General features: G+C 39.5%; 1 protein-coding gene across 2 annotated transcripts in view; it reads right to left on the reverse strand.

Moving 5' to 3' along the window:
• Window positions 1-15389, reverse strand: part of MAPKAPK3 (MAPK activated protein kinase 3) — an 86707-nt gene that overhangs the window by 16337 nt on the left and 54981 nt on the right. The window contains exon 2 of one of the 2 annotated variants that reach the window (XM_058174001.1): window positions 13272-13381. The exons of the other annotated variant lie outside the window; for it this stretch is intronic. Coding sequence (XP_058029984.1) covers window positions 13272-13346 — 75 coding nt within the window. The 5' untranslated portion in view covers window positions 13347-13381. The remainder of the gene's footprint in view (window positions 1-13271; window positions 13382-15389) is intronic. 2 annotated transcript variants of the gene reach the window in all.

A 15389-nucleotide genomic window follows, 5' to 3' on the forward strand; every position in this document is an offset into this window, starting at 1 on the left:
ACCAATTTAAAACCCCTATAAATTTAAAATCTAAAATCTAAGCCAGTCCCGCACAGATGAATAAATGTGTCTTGAGCTCGCGACGGAAGGTCCGGAGGTCCGGAAGTTGACGGAGTCCTGGGGGGAGTTCGTTCCAGAGGGCGGGAGCCCCCACAGAGAAGGCCCTTCCCCTGGGCGTCGCCAGACGACACTGCCTAGCTGACGGCACCCTGAGGAGTCCCTCTCTGTGAGAGCGCACGGGTCGGTGAGAGGTATCCGGTAGCAGTAGGCGGTCCCGTAGATAACCCGGCCCTATGCCATGGAGCGCTTTGAAGGTGGTTACCAAAACCTTGAAGCGCACCCGGAAGGCCACAGGTAGCCAGTGCAGCTGTGTCTAGTATTTCTGCTTTTATTGGCCAAAGAAGAAAAGTGCCTCTTATAACCTTTCCTACAAGAAAGAACAGACATGATTCCATATAGATTTTTTAAAAAGTGCTTTACGAAGCACTTTTACAAGTATCAGTCAATTCAGTTGCATTTCCATGGACCTGGAAGATCATATAAGTGCTATAGAATTCTGGCATTTTAAAGTTTGCATTTTCAAAGCTACTTTGAACATAACTGTAATCTACAAAATCTCAATTCTTACTTGGCATGTATTTTAAGTAGATAAGCATCTTTTATAGTTAGATGTATCCACTATAATATTCAGGCAACTCTCTTATAGGCGTAAGTACATTTCCATTACTGTTAGGCAGAGAGGTGCAGGGCTCAGTGGCTTAAAAAATACTGGAGATCTATACTACTGCTGCGTGATGGGGTCAGCTCCCATCACCTGCCTCAGCTCCTGCCAACATAGCAGTTCAAAAGCATGTAAATGCAAGTAGAGAAAGAGGTACCAGTTCAGTGGGAAGGTAACAAATGTTCCATATTTCACTATATGCTTTGTGCAATGAAACAAACAAAATGTTAAAAAGTTATATTTATGTAGTTACTTACCAAGCACATCTAAATTTTATTAAAGTAAACAAAATATCTTTACAATCCCCAAGACATGTCACAAATTTTGAGCACCCCAAATGTTTGGAAATTGAAAGTTGAAAAGTTTGACACATGCTAAATATGCGTTATAACATGGTAGCCACATGACCATGGAAATGTCTTCAGATAGTGCTGGCTCAATGGCTTAAAGAAACGGAGATGAACACTACCCTTAAAATTGGCTACGACTAGCTGAGTAAAACTCCTAGCAGAGTAAAATCCTTTACCTTTACTGTTAGGCAGAATATTAATATTAAGGGTCCACAGGGCTCAATCTAGAATTTCATAATGATGCTACTGATCATCGGGGATATGCGAGATTGAATGGCAGTGCTAACATTTTCAAAGTTAGTCTAAATAAATTCACCTTGAACTAAAATGAAAATATATATACTGTGTTGAGTAAGTAGGTGGAATATGAGAGGCAGCAGCATAAAGCATTTTTACTCTGAAATATATTTTAAAATATTCTTAGTGCTGAGAGCTGCAACATCCAGGGAACTGCAATATCCTAAGGCTAATAATTTTCCACTCCACATGGTACTTTGGAATGTGCAAATAAAGGCCGTTTTTATTGGGAATTAGCAGAGGATAAGTTTTTTAAGCATAAATTTAAAAATTTTAATAATCTGTGGTATTATATTAAATCGTCTCTTCATTAATTATTGAAAAAATAACTTATTCAAGCAAGTTCTTTTCTTCTGTACAATAGAAAGCTGTAGGACCTGGACAACTTGCAGTGAAGCTTAAGAAAGCTAATGTGGAAGTGAAGGGAGGGAGGAAGTGTTTTTGATCCTTCCCCTCCACTGATTTCTTTTAATAATTCTCTCCATCTCTGGCTTAGAAGCATCAATTAACTGTTCAGAAAAGAAAGATACTTTGAATTGTACTTTAATGGCCTAGTAGGAATCAGAAGCAGCATCACTGGGGGAAAAAAATCAGATTATTCTCTTTTGCTTTTCCCACATTGCTTTCTGAAAGGCCTAGATTTTTATGGTAATAGAAAATCACCAGAGTAAAATTGGACGCATATATTTAGATTCACTTCAACACTGGGAGCTGACAGTCTTCACTGACAATTATGTGGATTTAGGAGTTGTTTGTTTGAAGTGTCAGGACAGTGATAATTACCTAAAGAAAGAAACTAAGGAGTCTGAGAGATGGTTAAATTTTCTAGAAAGTCTTTGATTTCAATGAAATCATGTTGCTGATTACAAATTAATTATTAATAACACATTGTGGAAATTATATAAAATATAAAAGCCAACAAATATTACAGAAGTATTGAGAATCCTTGGTTTCAGTTTGCTGGGAAATATGATTTTATTACATTCTGCCTGTGTGAAAAGTGAATATAAAGATAAAGCCAGAAACGTTTTATTTATTTATTTTATTTTATTAAATTTTTATACCACCCTTCTCCCGAAGGACTCAGGGCGGTGTTTTATTTTGAGTTTAATGGAAAAAGACTGGGGGGGGGGATGGATCTTTGATGTTATATATGTTGAGGGCAGCAAGTTTACTTTATGCACAAAAAATGGAAGGACACTTTGATTCCCACAATGATGATGGATCATCATCGACTGCTAAATTGACTGCTTTGATAAAAGAAAAAAATACAATTACATCTGTTTTCAACTTGGAAACTGCTTCTGGACTTTGTACTTGAGGTGGAAAAAAAATGAAACTTTAATTTTGGATTTTACCGATTTGTTGTTATAAAAATGGTTAATTTAAACTATTAAAGACAAGGTTTGATGTTTTTATCTTATTCTACTGCACCAGAGGGAGTCAGAAGTCAATGCCTTTTCTTTCTTTTTCCCCTTTTCCCTCCCCTACACTTTTTCTTTCCCTTCTCCCTCCTCTCTTTGTCCTACTATTTTCTTCTGTATTTTTGCATTTTATATTACAAACTAATAAATAAAATAAATAAATAAATAATTTCTGCTTTAAGAGTGTCACAAAATAAGCACTGCCATATTGGACCAGCTGATTATTCTCACAGTGGCTAACCAACTGTACAAGGAAGCCACTAATCTCTTAGCAGATGGCTTCCCAGGCAATCACTGCCCTTGAAACGATAGCTGCTGACCCCATGGAGAACCCCCATGACCTCCATGAATTTGTCCAACCCTTTTTTGAAGCCAGCCAAACTTACAGACAGCAGCACAGATTGTGTCTTTTTTCAGTATTGTTTCTTATTATTTTGAATGTATTTTTGGCCTTTTTACACTGAGTTGACACCTTCATTGAACTATTTACCATTAATCCAAGATCTGTTTCCTCACCACCCACTGTTAGTTTTGGGGTTTGGGGTTTGGGGGGAAGGGAAGATGGGCGCAGTTCTTATATACAGGAGATAGAAAGGTTTCTTCAAAAATTCATGATGCAGGGATAAGCAAAGCTATGCTCTTTCTAAGCTCTTAGTCTTCTAAGTCACAAGATGACTGAATGGTGCTTATTTCTCTTTTACATTAAAATATATAGTAGATGCTCAAAGGAATGGAAGATTCAACTCCTGCAATTTTCAAGTCAATAATATTTTTATGAACAGGTCAAGACGATCATCCAATATTGTATATATGAAGAGAAAAACAAGCAGGTGTCTATACTTATAGAATCATTTCCTGGGTCATTTATTTGATACTGTGGAATAATTTTTAAAAAGTCAAAGCTATTCAACTCATATTTTAATCCAGTCTTTTCTAATAAAAAAAGTCTATATAATAGGAAACTGCAAAGAGTTAAAGGGCACAATTGAAATTTGAAATTGACATATCATATCCAAGAAATGCATGTTTACTTTGAACCAATTTAGCTCTATTTAAGACCAGATGGATTGCATTCTAGCCTATGGAAGGAACTAAATTATGATCTGTCAGGTCTCTGTCTTCAAAAAATAAAAGAGGGCACGGGGAGGAAAAGCCGTAAAGACACAGACAGTGTCACATAGATGTCTGAGAAGATTCATAAATAGATCATAAAGAAACTGATTCATAAATGTATTGTAAAAGTGCAGTATTTATTATTTTTATATATTACCATAATCAAAAGATTGACTCACAGTCATTTACACAATCAGTGTGGATTTATCAAAAACAAGTCTAGCCACTAATCTCATTTTTTGACTGGGTAAGTGATTTACTGGATTGTCAGAATAATGGAGACACAATGTATCTTGGTTTCAATATGATTTGATAAAATACCTTCTAATTATCTGATTAGCACTACGCTTTACAGCTGACTATAAAATTCAGTACTTAGCTGGATACATAGCTGTAAAATCATACCCTAAGACTACCATCATTAGCACGATAAACCTATAACCTAAAAACGGAACAAACATTCAAAACAATACTGGTCGGTTAGAACACTGTTTTCCAACATGTAATTTCAAGACGCATGGACTTTAGTACTCAGAATTCTCCAAACAGCACGACAGTTACATACTAGTTACAAGGTTGGGAAAAATTAGGTTAGAGAAATGGGCTGAAAGTAATTGAATAAAATTTAATGAAAACAAATGCAAGATTATTACCTTTTAAGAAAAGAAAATCAAATATGCCACATTAGGTGAGGGTACTAGTATTTACTAAAAAGGAAACTAGATCAGTCAGTAGTGTGATGTAACTATATTAAAAAAATGACAATTTAGGCTACATCACAGATATACAGTTCCCAATTCACTAGAAGTAATTGCTCCACCACTTCTTCCTGGTTTGATCAGATCCCATCTTGTGTTGTTAGTTCTGGGTAATGCTCTAATGAGGATCCAGAAGTGAGAATACAATAGAATAGAATTCTTTATTGGCCAAGTGTGATCAGACACACAAGGAATTTGTCTTGGTGCATATGCTCTCAGTGTACATAAAAGAAAAGATACCTTCATCAAGGTACAACACTTAAAACACTTAATGATAGTCACAGGGTACAAATTTAACACTTAATGATACATTTAATGATAGTCATAGGTTACAATTAAGCAATCAGGAAACAATCAATTACAGTGTAAATCGTAAGGATACAAGCAACAAAGTTACAGTCATAAGTGAAGAGAAATTATGTCCTTTGGAGAAAGACTGAAAGACCTAAGAATGTTTAATTTTGAGAAGTGTTTATTGGGGGGTGGGTTAGCAATCTGACTGTAAAATCCTAGGAACTGAAAGTGCTCTTCAAATACCTAAAATATATCTGAGAGAAGGATAGCATGGCCTGTTCTCTAGCATTTTGGAAAGGGGGTTACAAAGAGGGGGGGAAAGGGGAGGAGAAAGAGTCGGTTTACTGGGGGGAAGGGGGAGAGAAATCTTCTTAACTGCAGGAATCCAAATTAAAATATCCCCCAAAATTCTCTGTCTACTCTCACCACTTTGGATAATTGGTTCAACTGTTGAACTGCTCTTACTGTTTGGAAAAGATCACATAATTTGTACTGGAATAGCTAATTCACAATTCGTGAAGTAATGTTCAAATTAGAAATTACCCTTTGATATTAAGAATGTTTAAGAATTTTATGACAGCTTTATGATTAAAATGTACACATTTAGAGAAATGAGTACATTTGCTTTAAAATGTGTTTAGCATAATCTAAACAGTAATAGGAAATAAACAGACAGGTTTGTCTATCCCTCTGAAAGAGGGACGGGTGCAGGTGCCGCTCTGCGTGATCGACTGGGGCTCCACTGAGCCGGTCTGCCTGCACATTCGCCATCCCTGATATATGAACTGCCCATATGGATAGCAGATGAGTCTCCACCCAGAGGCCCAGGAGTTCGGCTTCCTGCATGAGGGCCCTGGAATGGGTCCCTCCTAAGCAGTTTATGTGGGCCTTGGCGGCCACGTTGTCCATGAGGACCAAACTATTTTGACCCGATACCACATCCTTGGAACTCCTCAAGGCCAGATGTATTGCCCAGAGCTCCAACCAATTTAAGGTGAGCTCCCCAGCCAAATAGGCTGGCATCTGTTGTCAGGATTAGGCAATTTGATTCCGTGAACCTGCTGCCTCTGAATATGGCTGGAGAGGTCTACCATTTGAGCAAGTGTAATACCTCTGGTGGAATCTGTACCCTGGTGGAGGAGGCTCGTTGTGGGTTCTCTGGAATGGGAGGAGGAACCACTGTAGGGTCCTGCTGTGCAGTCTTGCCCATGGTGTGATGCCAATGCAAGACACCATCTTTCCCAAGAGTGGAGAGAACAAACACAGGGATGCCGATCGTTCTGTCCTGACTTGTTTTGCCAACTCCCTCACACTGGATTGTCTCTCCTAGGAAAGGTATACCTTGGACTCCACCATATCTATTATAGCTCCCAGTTGTTGGGTTTTGGGAACTAAATGGCTTTTGGATTGATTTATAGAGAATCCGTAGTCTTGAAGGATTTGAATTGTGGACAACAGGTCCTCCCTGGCCTGCTGTTCCGAACTGGACTGGATAAGAATATTGTTCAGGTAGACTTTCTTTCTTATAGGCAGAGTCCAAGATGTCATGTCCCACTCCTCCGCTGACGGCCGGGTCAGGGAAATCCGAATCAGGCGTGCCTCTGCAGCTCTGCCAAAATCCTAGCAAAGTTCTCAAGGCAGGCAGGAGACCAGAAAGTGACTTCAGCAAGATAAGGTAGACTTTGCCTGACTCAGAGAATGCCAGAAAGCAGATCCTTTATATAGGCCATGGGGTGTGGCTCCATGACTCAGCACTTATCCAGGCCTGCCCCTCCCTTCCTTCTGTCACCGCCGCCTATCAATTCTCCTGAAGCGAGGGTCACTCTAGTCTGCAGCTGTTGGTAACTGACCTTCCTCAGGCTCACATGCTGTGGGGGAGGGGGAGGGGTCTAGTTGCTCCGTTTGCCTGGGCATGGAGCCAGAGCTGGGGGCTGGAGGCACTTCTTCCTCTTCGGCCTGTCTGGGCATGGAGCCAGGGCTGGGGCCGGGAGGCACTTCTTCTTCTTCGGCTGTCTGGGCATGGAGCCAGGGCTGGGGCCGGGAGGCATGCTAGGACATTCCTCAGCATTCGGAAGCAGATAAGACGGGCCTGGCTGCGGGGAAAGCGGACGAGGCACAACACAAATGTGTCCCGCCAGGTTGGTCATCATCTGGGGGCAGATGACAGACCAATGGCAACGCCCCATGAATTGGAAATGGAGAAAGCCTCTCCCATTATCTGTGGCCCCTGATGGTAATCCTGGGACCTGGAGTAACCAGAGGCAGATGAGGCTGTTCTCTGCTTTAACCGGCTGCAATCCCTTCCTTTATGGCTTCAGATATATATATATATATATATTGTTTACATTTATACCCTGCCCTTCTCCGAAGACTCAGGGCGGCTTACAATGTATAAGGCAATAGTCTCATTCTATTTGTATATTTTTTTACAAAGTCAACTTATTGCCCCCCCCAACAATCTGGGTCCTCATTTTACCTACCTTATAAAGGGTAGAAGGCTGAGTCAACCTTGGGCCGGGCTCGAACCTGCAGTAATTGCAGGCTCTGTGTTCTAATAACAGGCTTCTCTACTGCCTGAGCTATCCCGGCCCCTTTTTTATTTTTTTATGGCCCACATGCTGGCAGAGAATTATGGGCCAGATTGCTGTCCAGGTCAAAGGCCTTCAGTGGTAGGTGTGAAGGTTCCTCAGCGGAGGACACCCCTCTTTGCACAGGTAGATCCCAAGAAGGATCAGTTATATCTGGAGCCTGCATTGGGCCGAATAGCAGCTCATTGTTGTTGGGCAGATTAGGAGCCTGCTCTATGTTGCCATCTGGTGACCATGCAGCTACAGGGATTGCCACTGGATTTTTATTATTATTATTATTATTTTTGTCACAACATTATATACAAGCACATATATTGAAAGGAAACAAATAGGACAGGAACGGTAGGCACTTTTGTGCTCTTATGCACGCCCCTTATAGTCCTCTTAGGAATGGGGTGAGGTCAATGGTAGACAGTTTTTGGTTAAAGCTTTTGGGAGTTGGAGAGGAGACCACAGAGTCAGGTAGTGTATTCCAAGCATTAACTACTGTGTTACAAAAGTCATATTTTCTGCAATCAAGATTGAAGCAGTTAACATTAAGTTTGAATCTATTGTTTGCTCTTGTATTATTGCTATTGAAGCTGAAGTAGTCTTTAACAGGAAGGACATTGCAGTAGATGATTCTGTGTGTTAAACACAGGTCTTGTCGGAGTCGACGGAGTTCTAAATTTTCTAATCCCAGGATTTCAAGTCTGGTGGTATAAGGTATTTTGTTGTTTACAGAGGAATGAAGAACTCTTCTTGTAAAATATTTCTGGACTCGTTCACTTGTATTAATGTCAGAGATATGGTATGGGTTCCAGACAGGTGAGCTGTATTCAAGAATGGGTCTGGTAAATGTTTTGAATGCTCTGGTTAGTAGTGTAGAGTTTTTGGAAAAGAAGCTACGCAGAATTAGGTTTACAACTCTTAGAGCCTTTTTTGCTATGTAGTTGCAGTGGGCTTTGGCACTTAGATCATTTGATATGAAAACTCCAAGGTCTTTAACAGGGTGAGGGTCATCTATAAGGTAATGTCCATCAAGTTTGTACTTTGTGTTTGGGTTCTTTTTTCCAATATGTAAGACTGAGCATTTGCTGGTTGAGATTTGGAGTTGCCAAATTTTGGACCAATCGGATACAAAGTCAAGGTCTTTTTGAAGGGTAGAAGTATTGTTGGTGGTGTTAAATAGTTTGATATCGTCAGCAAAGAGAATACAATAACTTGAGATAAGGTCACAGAGATCATTTATGTATAGTATGAAGAGCGTTGGTCCAAGAACGCTGCCTTGAGGAACGCCACTTTTTGACAGGGACAGGATTTGATAGAGCATTGCCAATTTTGACCACTTGTTGTCTGTTATCAAATATTATCAAATATTGATTATCAGATTATCAAAAAATGGATTATCAAATATTACAGGCTGTCCTTTAGTTGGTAATTGTGGGCCTGTCGGCTCCTTGCTTTGGAGGCTCCTCTTATTCTTATCAGCCTCCTTTTCAGCCTTCTGGAAGTCTTTCTCAATAGCCTTGTGCCTCTTGCTAGTCTCCTTTTAAGCAGCCTTAGAGGTTGTTTCTCTCATCTTATTTACTTGAGCCTGAGCCTTGCCATGTTTTGAGGACTTAGAACCCAAAGGGCCTGCCCTCATAATCACTGTCTTGGCTAGAAAGGCCTGACTTAGGCCCAGAATGAGTGTGCCTGTGAGAGGCAGCAGCCATTTTGGAATGCCAGAAAAATTCTTTTAAACCAAGAAGGTTTGGGTAAGTTCTACCCTTTGGGGCTTATCTGCAGTTTGCAATTCTGCCACCAATGCTTAATTCACAGCGTCTCAGAGCTAAGCTCGTGGACGCTTGTTTTACTGTCCATTCAGCCTGTTAGGCCTTGCCTCCCAAGAGCTGTAGAAATTGGAGCAGTCTTACGATTCCTCCAAAATGGTGGCAACCATCCCCTTTTGCGCTGTCTGGCTAGCGCTACGTGGGCTCTGCAGCATGGGGAAAAGCAGCTGATTGAGCTGGACTGGGTTCACCGGTCTTCCCACCACTCAGAACAATTCGTCACACTCACTAGCAAGTGCTATGCAGCTAGGCTCATGGGCACAGCAGAATTTGTGGCTTTTTTCAGGGCCTGTCTTGTGGGCCCATCAAAATGGTGTCCGATCCTGCCGCATTCTCTAGCTAGCGCTATGGAGCTAGGTTTATGGGTGCTGCCTGCCTGGAGTCAAAGGGGCCGAATACTCGGGTCCCCTCAAGGGTCAGGGGTTCGGAGACAAGCCGGTGAGTGCTGCCCTGAGATCTGCCAGCCGGCAGTCTCCTCGCTGTCTGAGCGACCTTCATGCTGGTATCACAGGGAAGATCAACCAGCCAAACTGGGATCCGTCCCTGAATATGTTGAGATCTTAAGAAAAAGCAATCAGAAATGGTCAGCTCGATAAAACACGTCTGTCCAGCTTAGACTGAGTCTGAAAGCTGGGAAGCAAGGGGAGGAGGCGTGGGTTAAACAACTTGCAGACTCAGTCCAATAGCTGACAGATGGAGTTAACCCATTCCTGGCTGCTGTCTCCAGCCGCTATGGAGAAAGGGGTTAAATGTAAGCCACTGAGTGACTGACTGCAAATCATCTAGTTCAGTCCACGATCAATGGAGACATAAATTCCAATCCAACTCCTTAGTCTCTGCATTACATTCTATACACACACACACACACACACACACACACACACATCATTGTGATATATATTCACACCATCATCAAATACATATCTCTAAACTAGCAACAGGCTCAAGAAACCTGACTGGGTGAGCATGACTCATAGCATTTCCTCTAATGTACAATTTCTCGTGTGCTTGATAATAGAGTCATAGGTGAAGACTTTACAGAACCTATTTGGAACACATAATAGCTTTTCTATTTTCTTCTTTTAAGTTCCAAATGACCTCTGTAAAGCTGCAAAAACTAACATAACCAACAGATACATGATGGAAAAAACTATCAGTATATCATATAAACATAAAAATATATGATATAAAGTGAACAACAAGAGAAGTATCTATTGCATGTATTGTAGTATTCTCTTTAATAAAGTTGCATGAAACTTTGCTTCCTACAAGAGACTCTGATTTATATAGTCCTTGCAATGACTGTGCAGTGAAATCTCTTGGATTCAGTAATGCAACTTTAGAAATAGTGGAAGAGCCGATTGATTTATTCTCTAAGTGCTGCAGTTCCCAACAGAGGATCCTATTTAACATTACTGCTTATTTTGAACATGATAATTTTTCTGACCTTGAATATAAGATAATCTGTTGGGAAGCTCAGGTATCAGATATATGATATTTCAATCATTCTATTCTTGGGACACTTTTCAGATGGGAGAAGAGGAGAATATCAGAACATAAGCTGTGGGGATAAAACCTCATCCGTCTTCTATTTTCTTCTTGCGGATATGGAAAAAATATGGAAAAATACTAGGAAGGGAGAAATCAAGATGATTTGGGGAAAACAAGATAGATGACCCGAAGTCCAGTATTGCTGGATATTTTAAGCATGTTTTTCCCTTCTAAAATATCTCCTGATGCTGATTAATTCATTCCCACATAGATGAGTAATTAGTTAAACATTCCAAATGAATTTATGATTAACTACCCAATTCTAAACATGTTTATGCTTAAGAGTGAAGCCTAAATGTTTTTGTTGATCACCACTGAAGCAGTAGTGAGAATGTGGGCATGCATGTGCATAAGGGCCATCTAAAAAGCAGATAAATTATTCTTGGTGACTGTGAAAAGTTTCAAGTGGAAGGATAATGTCAGTGATGAAATTAGATCCCACAATGAAGCAAAAGATGTAATATACACAATACAACTCCTTACTCAAACCAGGAGTATTTTTAAAAAAATTAAGTAGGCTTTATAAAAGCTGCAAGCTTTTGTTCCCAGGTTTCCAATTCATATTTAATGAAAATTTAGTTGCACCCCAGAACGTTTTTGTTCATATTAGCAGAAAAGAAACTGGTGCATTACATTTTTAGTGGAGATTTTTTTACAGCAGCACCTTTAATAAGTACTGATTTGAATTTGTAGGAAAAGAGAGATTGAAACTAATTTATAATGTTTCCTAGTAGGCATAACAATATCCTAAAACTGTTCTATACAACATAGTAACAAAGAAGCCTTCCTATCGCCTGCATTTCATGGACACTTCAGTTCACCTATTTGTTTGAATAAGATTATTAATCTCTGCAACAAAAACTTTAATAAAACCACTGGTTATAAACAAAACAGCAAAATCTGTAGATTGCATCCCTAGTGATGCTGACATGTCTAAAATGAGTAAGCTAATTCCTTTGATCTGAAATTTATTTGATGAAGTTTGCATTCTGACATATGTGATAAATCCTAGCAAAAACTTTGCTACTGGTACTTCTAAACAGTAAACATAAAACAGTAAGGGTAAAAAGAGCCTATATCAAATTCTTCTAGCCTCCAGGAACATTAGCTAGAAAAGAAAGAAGGACTTCTTGATATAAAACAGTATAACAATGTAGCAAAAATAAAATAACGCACAATCTCAATTTCTCTGGTACCTTATGGTCATATGCATATCAAGTGAACAGGGAGACAAGCAAACAAACAATCTGCTTTCAACAAAAGCTGATAGGAAGATATTAAACTAGGCAGTTCAAAAGGCCTTCCTATAATTAGGGACAAAAATGTAAAAAAACCAAAAACCACCTGTTTGGCCACCTTAAATTACCAAATGGATTTTCAAAGACTATATTAATTATTAAGTCTAAATATATCAATTTACTAATTCAACTATTGATGTAATGTGAAAATAAAATTAAATTACAATCTAGTATTCTACTTCTATAAAATGTGAGCCCAGGGGAAGAGTAAGTCAACTCACAACATAATAAAGGCAAAGAGGGCAATATAAAATTTAGTAAAGAATTCCCCCATGCGCTGTTAGCATGACAGTCTTAATTATTATTGAGATATGAAATAAGTAAATCAATTACTACTGAGTTATGAAATAAGTAAAACAAATCACCTTGCCAAGGAAAACAGCCCAAGGACTTTGACTGAACAGCATATCTTCCCTATCTTTGCCAAAATTCTCAGTGCTCTCAAGGGACATCATAGATAGTTTGTACATGTAAACCTTCTATTTCTGTTGTTGCTAAAGTTCTTGTACTTAAGAATATATGTTAGAATTTCTTATGTTTTTATTGTATTCTAAGCTGCCTAGATAGCAAGGATAGCAAGATGAGCAGCATATAAATTATATCAATAAAAATCCAATAAGAAAATGCCATTCCCTCACCATTTTGCACATACCAGGGATTTAAGTACATGAGGGACAATATATCTCTCATACTGCGAGAATACTCTCATAAGGAATATTCTGAGAGCTTTGGCCCAAAGGACAGAAGAAATGCAGACCTATTATTGTAGATAAGATTCAATATAATTCTTCCAGACATTGGGACTGAAAGTGTTTACTAGCCTGCTTGGACAAGAAATGAACAAACAACTGTACTACTTTACAAAATGCACAGTTAAATGCCGCTTGCTATGAAAAGATGTGAGATTACCTATCAAGTGGATTGTTTTAAACAAATGTAGACATACTTATGGATATAAATTTGTAATGCATACTAGTTATGATGACTATCTGCTCCCCTAGGAAAACTCTGAATGCCAGTTACTGGGGAACAGCAGTAGAGATCTACTGCCTTTATGGCTTACTTGTGATCTTTCCAGTGGCAATAGGCTGGCCATTCTGGTAAGAGGATGCTGGACTAAACAGGCAATTGGTTTCATCCAAAGGTCTTATGAGAAGTAGCTATGTCAGAAACCTGAAAGGGGTGACAACACAAATCGAAGAAAAATACAAATTCGTTATGAGAGTCTTTAAGAGATTTCAAAGAGCAGGCAAGCTATCAAAGAGCAAAGTTATAAATAGTTATAAACAGTGGGGTACACGAGGAGTGAAAAAGCTCAGAGAGGCATTGTAGCAACAAGTCCAGCACTTTGACATTTTTCCTCTGTTGGCTGGATGCAATCTTTACTGATGACCACAAATACAGTACCCTTGCTTTGAAACGAGATGGGTGCCAAATGAATTTAATAATAAATAAATAAATTTAAAACTATTGGCCTTTTAAAATAGTAAATGGCCTTGAAATGCCAGCTTCCATGCATGATCAAACCCCATCCCTCCTTAAGTATTCAGATGTAGAATAGAATAGAATAGAATAGAATTTTATTGGCCAAGTGTGATTGGACACACAAGGAATTTGTCTTGGTGCATATGCTCTCAGTGTACATAAAAGAAAAGATACGTTCATCAAGGTACAACATTTACAACACAATTGATGATCAATATATCAATATAAATCATAAGGATTGCCAGCAACAAGTTATAGTCATACAGTCATAAGTGGAAAGAGATTGGTGATGGGAACTATGAAACGATTAATAGTAGTGCAGATTCAGTAAATAGTCTGACAGTGTTGAGGGAATTATTTGTTTAGCAGAGTGATGGCCTTCGGGAAAAAACTGTTCTTGTGTCTAGTTGTTCTGGTGTGCAGTGCTCTATAGCGTCGTTTTGAGGGTAGGAGTTGAAACAGTTTATGTCCAGGATGCGAGGGATCTGCAAATATTTTCACGGCCCTCTTCTTGATTCGTGCAGTATACAGGTCCTCAATGGAAGGCAAGTTGGTAGCAATTATTTTTTCTGCAGTTCTAATTATCCTCTGAAGTCTGTGTTTTTCTTGTTGGGTTGCAGAACCGAACCAGACAGTTATAGAGGTGCAAATGACAGACTCAATAATTCCTCTGTAGAATTGGATCAGCAGCTCCTTGGGCAGTTTGAGCTTACTGAGTTGGCGCAGAAAGAACATTCTTTGTTGTCCTTTTTTAATGATGTTTTGATGTTAGCTGTCCATTTGAGATCTTGCGATATGATAGAACCCAGAAATTTGAAGGTTTCTACTGTTGATACTGTGTTGTCAAGTATTGTGAGAGGTGGAAGTATGGAAGGGTTTTCCTAAAATCTACCACCATTTCTACGGTTTTGAGTGTGTTCAGTTCCAGATTGTTTTGGTTGCACCACAAGGCTAGTCGTTCGACCTCTCGCCTATATGCGGATTCGTCATTGTCTCGAATGAGACCAATCACTGTTGTGTCATCTGCGAACTTCAGTAGCTTAACAGATGGATCATTGGAGATGCAGTCATTGGTATACAGAGAGAAGAGAAGTGGGGAGAGCACACAGCCTTGGGGGGGCCCTGTGCTAATTGTACAGGTATTTGATGTGATCTTGCTTAGCTTCACCTGCTGCTTCCTGTTTGTTAGGAAGCTTGTGATCCACTTACAAGTCTGTTCCGGTACCTGTAGCTGGTTTAGCTTAGTTAGAAGAATGTCTGGAATGATGGTATTGAATGCTGAACTAAAGTCTACATAAAGGACCCTTGCATAGGTCTTTGGAGACTCAAGATGTTGTAGGATGTAGTGCAGAGCCATATTAACAGCATCATCTGTTGATCTATTTGCTCGGTATGCAAATTGCAAGGGGTCTAACAGCGGATTCGTGATGGTTTTCAGGTAGGAAAGCACTAGCCTTTCAAAGGTTTTCATGACTACAGATGTTAGAGCAACTGGTCTGTAGTCATTTAGTTCCTTGATGGTGGGCTTCTTGGCACTGGGATGATGGTAGGCGTTTGAAGCAAGAAGGAACATAGCACATCTCTAGTGATTTATTGAAAATATGGGTGAAGATGGGGGCCAATTGGTCAGCACAGACTTTTAAGCAAGAAGGAGTTATCTTGTCTGGGCCTGGCGCTTTTCCTGGCTTTTGTCTGT

This window comes from Ahaetulla prasina, chromosome 2 (genome assembly GCF_028640845.1).
Source record: "Ahaetulla prasina isolate Xishuangbanna chromosome 2, ASM2864084v1, whole genome shotgun sequence".
NCBI classification, from domain to species: domain Eukaryota; kingdom Metazoa; phylum Chordata; class Lepidosauria; order Squamata; family Colubridae; genus Ahaetulla; species Ahaetulla prasina.